A 6,749-nucleotide genomic window follows, 5' to 3' on the forward strand; every position below is an offset into this window, starting at 1 on the left:
TGAAAACAATGAGCGCAAAAGCTTTGACATCATGGGATGTGAAAAAAGGCAAAAGCTGAAGTTCCAGCCCTTTGAATAAAAAAAAGGATTAACATTGTCACAGCAACAAAGAGACATCAGTTGTATTTCCATTCATCTCTTAACCTATACTGAGTGCCAGCCTCATTTTTCAACATAATTCCACAGAACATTATCACCCAAAGAAAGAACAAATCAAATATATTTTTTAAAAGACTAACATTTGGTTTTTCAAATTGGGTTCTCAACTTTCCCAGAATATGTTCAAACATTAGTGTGGCACAATGTTAGCGCCTTGATAATTAAAAAAACAAATATCTGCTTTAATCCCTAAAGACAGGGGCAGAATCAAACATGTCAGAATGGTTTATCAAGACCAGCGGTTTAAATTAGATTGGAATCGGACTGAAATATACAAAGCATTATGGGACTGTTAATTGTTAAAAAGAATGAATGCTTGCATGAATTAAAAATGATACAATTTGATTAAGACAGTCAGATTATTTGAAATATAATTGGGTAAAAGGTATCTTGAAAACTAGTCTGGACTAGTTTTTTGCTCACCTTAAAAAAGTGTATTTTGTGTACGGTGAAAAAAAATTTAAAACATTCTTTTGGACAATGACCCAAGACACTAATAAAAGAGTCTTTGCAGTGTTTAAGTACTACCTGTATTGCTACAGACAAATGATAAGATTCTCTTTTCATCGTTGTAAGTCACAGAAACACCCTAATCACTTTTTTTAAGCTCACTGTAGTTTGGCAGATCCCATAGAGAAGAAATAATAAGTCACTATCACAAACTGATAACCTTCATTGACAAAAACATTTCAATTATTGGCGGTGAATGAATGGTCACCATAGAAAGTGAATGAGTAGAAAAGACATTCCCATTCAAATCAAATTAGCAGGATGGTCAAAGAAGCGACCATTTTTATGTGTACTAACTTTCACATAAACTTCCGCTTGTTTGGCGGTAACGGCCAAACGAGCAGTGGAGTGGTAATATTTCAAGCTACTAAATGAGTCACATTTAACAACTTAAAGCCTCATCCTCCCACTTTTGTCACAGCGTAGCAACTCACATTACTATTGCCAGATGAGTGACAAATATGTTCTGCTAATTTTCTGTGTGAGCAGTGTGGCGTGGGGGCATGGCGGAGTTGGCAAGCGGGCTGACTTGCCATAACGACTAACAACAAACCGCCATTTTCTTTTGTACTAGTCAAATGACTAAGAAAACAGTTTAATGTCCTTTCCACTCAATTCATTTCTATGGTCACTACAGAGTAGGGGTGTCACAATGAGCTTCATATTTCAATTATCGAAATCAAAAGTTGGATCGGTTATTCTCACATATGAAAAAATTTAACCATATGGCCTTAGTGTGGTATATTGCTAAAGAAAATATGGCGGTTATACCAAACTTGATACCATGTAGCCTAGCTTAAATAGAAAATTAAGTAAAACCGTGACCTTAAAATCAAATGTCACATCGAATCATGGATTTGGAGAATCGTGACAGCCCTACTACAGACTAAAAAATAAATTAGAATTTTCTTTTCACGCATATTAACTTTTACTCCTCCTTGTCATGCAGAGAGGCACGGACACGATTGCGCACATAAAAAGCGGTAAGAGCACTGCAGCAGGCAGTGAAGATAAAGAGTGCAACGGCATCGTGTGCAAGATCGCCGTGTAGGCGCTCGTAGAAGGGACGGCGCTCTGTGAAGTCCGTTTTCAGCGCTTCGATCTGCGTCAGGGTGCACACCACCACGAATATGTGAAAAATCTGGTGGCCCTGCCCGATGAAGTCACACCTCCCGGGGAACAAACTCTCTGGATGAGGGCAGCAGAAGAAATAGGCGCTGATTAAGAAAAAGAGAACGTGGTACAAATGGTACGCCACAACTGGGTCGGAGCAGCCCTCCTGGTAGCAGCTGTAGATGCGGTGAACCACGGGGCTTATGTCTAAACAGTAAGCCAAGGCTGAGGGCACTACTTGGCAGAGCTTGAGGGCTAACTTTGGTAGCTCTGGGCTTGCATATTTCCCATAGCAGCAGCCGAAGCAAGTAAGCCAGGCTAAGAACGCTGCAGCGGGTAAGAAGAGCCCTTGCACTTTAGTGTGCCACTCTTTCTCTATGGCGTAGTAGTAGTGCGCTAGGGCACTGCCATACTGGTACACGGCAACCCCCACGTAGTCGAGGAAATAGAAGGTGTAGTAGGAGAGCTCAGACTTGGCAGAGAGCAGATGAGCCAGAGCACTGAAGGAGAGGTAGGTGAAGGCTGACAAGAGGACAATGAAGAGGGGCTGAGCATGAGGGTCCCGCAAAAAATCCACCGTCTCTGACATCTCCTGCCACTTCACCAAGATAATGAGGGCGGCCAGCAGGTGGGTCCACACATTGAGGGTCTCATTGTGCCTTTGGAAGAGGGTGAGGAAGTAGTAGCGCCAGCTTTGGTCCGGCTGCCTGTAGCCGGTGAGGATGTGACGCTCGCGGAACACCCAAGGAACATCGGACACCTTCACAGTGCAAGGCAGCGTGGGGAAGGCCGACTCCAGCAGCTGAGGGATCTGACGCAACTGCTGTGCGTTGATAAACAGGCGACCGATCTGCTCCATCACCACTGTCGCCATGGCAAACTGGAGGCAAGAGAGGAGGGCAGAAAGAAGGACCAATAGTGTCAATTAGTCATCCTCTGTCTGGCTATGAGCTACTGTCCACTCCACGTCTGTTTGTGTAATATTCACGCATCTACAGAGTGCATTCATGCATCATCATCATTATTATTATTATCACAAAGCAAGGGGTAGTGCATTAGTAGTTTGGTCAATGAACAGAAAAATAATCAATGAATCATTTACTTAATCATCAAGCAAGTACAAGTTCTCCCTTTTATATGATGCTAAATGATATATCTTTTGTTTTGTACAGTTGTTTGAAGGTGTCACCTGTTACTTTCGTACATCTTCTACAACAAATGATTAATCAAAAAGCAGTCATGCACTATTTCACTCCTGCTACCGATATCTGAGCTTTTGGTTGTAGCGGACCGAGCTGAAAAGGACAACATTGAATTATCATCACCTTTTTTAAGTTGTTATGGCTAACTGCGTCTGTCTGCTGTTTGGTGCCAACAGGCAGTGTACAGTGGGCTTATTGGTGAAAGCAGCTGCCTGCTCGAGGTTGATCTGAGTGGAACATTGAGCCTCCACAACAACAGGCCAGGGAACCAAAACAATAAGCCACGGACTAAAAGGCTCCATAGTGATTAATTGCAGTGTTGAGTGATGACCCTGTGCATTTTCCAGTGACAGTGACCCCCATTTACACTATTCATTTTGGTCTATTGTCAATAGCAAAAATATAGTTTAGTGCGGTTTTAGTGGTTTTCATTTGAATAAGTGGATGATGTTTTGATCATTAATCATACATCATGGATTCTCCTTCCCAAATTGTTGGATGAGTTTTACTCGTGGCGGAAGTGTCCCCGTGCCTTTTAGCCGCTCTGCAGCGATGATGCATCGCTCTGAAGGGCCGTTGCACACCACATGCCCTCAAGTGCAATAAAGCTTTTGACCTTTACCCATATGATCATAAATTGTGCCAGTGAGGCCTTCATTTTCAATTCTCAGTGTCTGTGATTGGAAATGGGAAATTACTTCCTGAAATAGGGGGGGGGGGGGGTGTATAACTCGACGCAAAGTCAATATTTGCTACAGACTGTGTTTAAGAGGTGTAGGAAGGATCTGGGAATAGTTAATACAAAAGAGAGGGGATGGTGTTGCTGTAAAAAAACAAAACAAAAAAACATATTCATGCAAGTTATGCATAAAATAACCTACTGGTGTCTGTTTTTGGCTAATCCAGTTTAAGACAACCAGAGATGTTTAAATGGTAAAGGTATCATATTGTAAATTAAATAAGAAAAAAGGACTGACTGTTGCTTCCAATGCCTTTTTAAATGCAAAATGATCATATTATTAATGGGTCAGACATGTGTTGCAACACAGCCTATAGATTTGCTGTTTGTTGGATTTAAAAGGACATCTGTTAGATTTGTCGTCTTTTGGGGCTATGAGCCCCCCTCACATAAAATGCCTGGGTGGGACCATAGGGTTAAATCAGTCACACGTGTCATCGGTTTGATGTGCACAGTTCATTTCTTTCTGGAATCCCTGGCATTTCCCAGAGATATTGGGAAAAAAAACAGAAAGCAGAGACGGGCTGTGTTGGATGATGGACGCAGGCCGAGGTTCAGGAGGAAAGGCGTGGAAGGATGCACGGGAGGAGATTACGTAACATAACCCCATCCCGAAGTCCACACCCTCCGTTTCCAGCAAGGGTTGCGATCCTTTAAAAAATGCATGCATGGGTGAAGAGGAAAAACGCTCGACTAATAAGAAGGGAGGCTGTTTCAAATTGTGCGTTATAAATCGCAGGCCTATAGGGGCCCGGTGCATTGAATTCCCACAAGCAAATCCGCACCTGATAGACGTGTCTGTTTCAATTTGAGATCCGGTGTCGGAAATCAATTTGCATTCCGTTCCTCCGAGCTTCGGGGCTTGCTTCAATTCCCCCGTGTGCATCCCAGAAACCTGCCCGTGTGTGCAGCTCAGGTGTTAAATGAAGAAAATGCCGGTGCACGTTCATGAAAACTGAGGCGCGTTCGAGGCGCATCTGAGCGATATTCCTCTTTCCCGTTTTACCGGGAAAACGCCATGGATTCCCGGGATGAAATGAATCACGCTGATAAAATGGACATACCTGTAGATAGCAGAGTCAATCCAAAGCCTCGAGTTTAGCAGCCGATGAATAGTTTAGAGAATAGAGATAACATTGTTTAATGGGGCCGAACGAAGGAAAGATGACCGCGATGGGAGCAGCGCCTGGCGGCTCTCAACGCGCAGCTGCTGGGAGGATACGGGCGCAGTTTTGACGAGCGGGTCTTGTAGCCAATCAGCGAACACGGTGTTGCTCTTTCCCGCGGCCGCTCGCGTCACTTTGACCAATGACAGCTGTCGCGTGGCCGATCAGCCCACCCACCCTCCAGTAAAATTCTTCCACTGCCGTATGAATGTAGGCACTCCCATGAGGCATTTCTGTCGGATAATAGATACTGTTTTAGCACTGTTATGCAAAATGCATTAAATAAAGTAAAAGTTAAAATAACATAGTCTAAAAACATGTATGTAAACGTATTAAAATTGCACAATGCACATTGATACCTTTTTTATGTTACCTTTATTTTCTTTTTTTAATTACTGATAAACATGTTAGATTATTTTGAATTTTGTAGTTAGTCAAAGTGGAGTTAATTGCATATACTTAAGGGTACTATAAATGTCAAATACAAGTAATGTCATGACCGAAAGAACGAGGTCGCGGGTACAAGCGGCACAAATAGGTTTCCTCAGGAGGGTGGCTGGAGTCTCCCTTAGAGATAGGGTGAGAAGTTCATCCATCCGTGAGGAACTCGGAGTAGAGCCGCTGCTCCTTAGCGTTGAAAGGAGCCAGTTGAGGTGGTTCGGGCATCTAGTAAGGATGCCCCCTGGGCGCCTCCCTAGGGGGGTGTTCCAGGCACGTCCATCTGGGAGGAGGCCTCGGGGAAGATCCAGGACTAGGTGGAGAGATTATATCTCCACACTGGCCTGGGAACGCCTCGGGATCCCCCAGTTAGAGCTGGTTAATGTGGCCCGGGAAAGGGAAGTTTGGGGTCCCCTGCTAAAGCTGCTGCCCCCGCGACCCGACCCCGGATAAGCGGATAAAGATGAGATGAGATGAGACAAGTAATGGAATAAAAACCCAATATTCTCTCTTAAATGTAATGGCATAGAAGTATATTTCTTATACTATCGTTAACATACTTTTATTTTTATTTATCACATTTCTATTATATATTTATTTTGTTGCGATACTTTGCTTTTGATTTTTTTTCCTCCCTCTATGTTTGCGGTATGCCCCCAAACAACAAGGCAAATCCCTTTTAAGTAAAAACCTACTTGGCAATAAACCTTATTCGGATTCAGAAAATGGAAATAACTAAGTACAAGTTTGTCAAAATTGTACTTAAGCAGTACTTGAGTACAGGTACAGTTATGCTCCGCCATTACATATCTCACCTGCATGTATTGTGTGTCTTAGTCTGCTACATGGGAGGAAAAAAAAAAAAGAATACAATACAATAGACATTAGATTTAACAAAGGTTGAAGGGGAATTTTGTTTTCCTTTCAACGTGGATATTCTTTATAAATCTTGGGAACTAACTGGGATGTAAAGCCTGGACTTAAAGTGACTTAAAGGCCCTTTATAAATGTAAAGTTCCTATACTCAATTATGGTAAAGTACCTCATGCTTGGTACTGCAACAAAACTAGAATTTGAAGCATGATACCATGTACATTCTGAAATTAGACATTCCTGTATCAGTGTTTTGGAAGCTGGATCTAATTTGGTTATGAAGATATGCTCACTTGACTTGGTGATATCAGTTTTATGGCATGTGCCTTTCCCTTGGCGTTCTGTAACAACATTTCCTTTGTTAGACTCTGGGTTTCTGAAAGATCCGCATTGTTTACTGATTAAAACCATCCTTGTATATTTCCAATAGAGACGTTCAAGTTGCGTCTGTGATAATATAGAATATATAGGATGATCTGTGTCATAACCTGGACACTTTATTCAACGGAAGCTCAGAGCATGATTCATATTATGGGGAGAAAAAAAGTA

The 6,749-nt window shown here is 42.5% G+C and overlaps 1 protein-coding gene across 1 annotated transcript; it reads right to left on the bottom strand.

Annotated features, from left to right (window-relative positions):
* Positions 1 to 1,597: 1,597 nt before the first annotated feature.
* paqr7b (progestin and adipoQ receptor family member VII, b) lies at positions 1,598 to 4,896 on the bottom strand (the record flags this gene model as incomplete). The annotated part of the gene is made up of 2 exons (XM_083919046.1): positions 4,788 to 4,896; positions 1,598 to 2,662 (listed from the first exon to the last, which is right to left on the bottom strand). The coding sequence occupies exon 2, from the start codon at positions 2,654 to 2,656 to the stop codon at positions 1,598 to 1,600; it is 1,059 nt and encodes a 352-aa protein (XP_083775172.1). The 5' UTR covers positions 2,657 to 2,662; positions 4,788 to 4,896.
* Between the last annotated feature and the right edge of the window lie 1,853 nt (positions 4,897 to 6,749).

Source organism: Echiichthys vipera (genome assembly GCF_963691815.1).
Source record: "Echiichthys vipera genome assembly, chromosome: 8".
Classification (NCBI taxonomy): Eukaryota; Metazoa; Chordata; class Actinopteri; order Perciformes; family Trachinidae; genus Echiichthys; species Echiichthys vipera.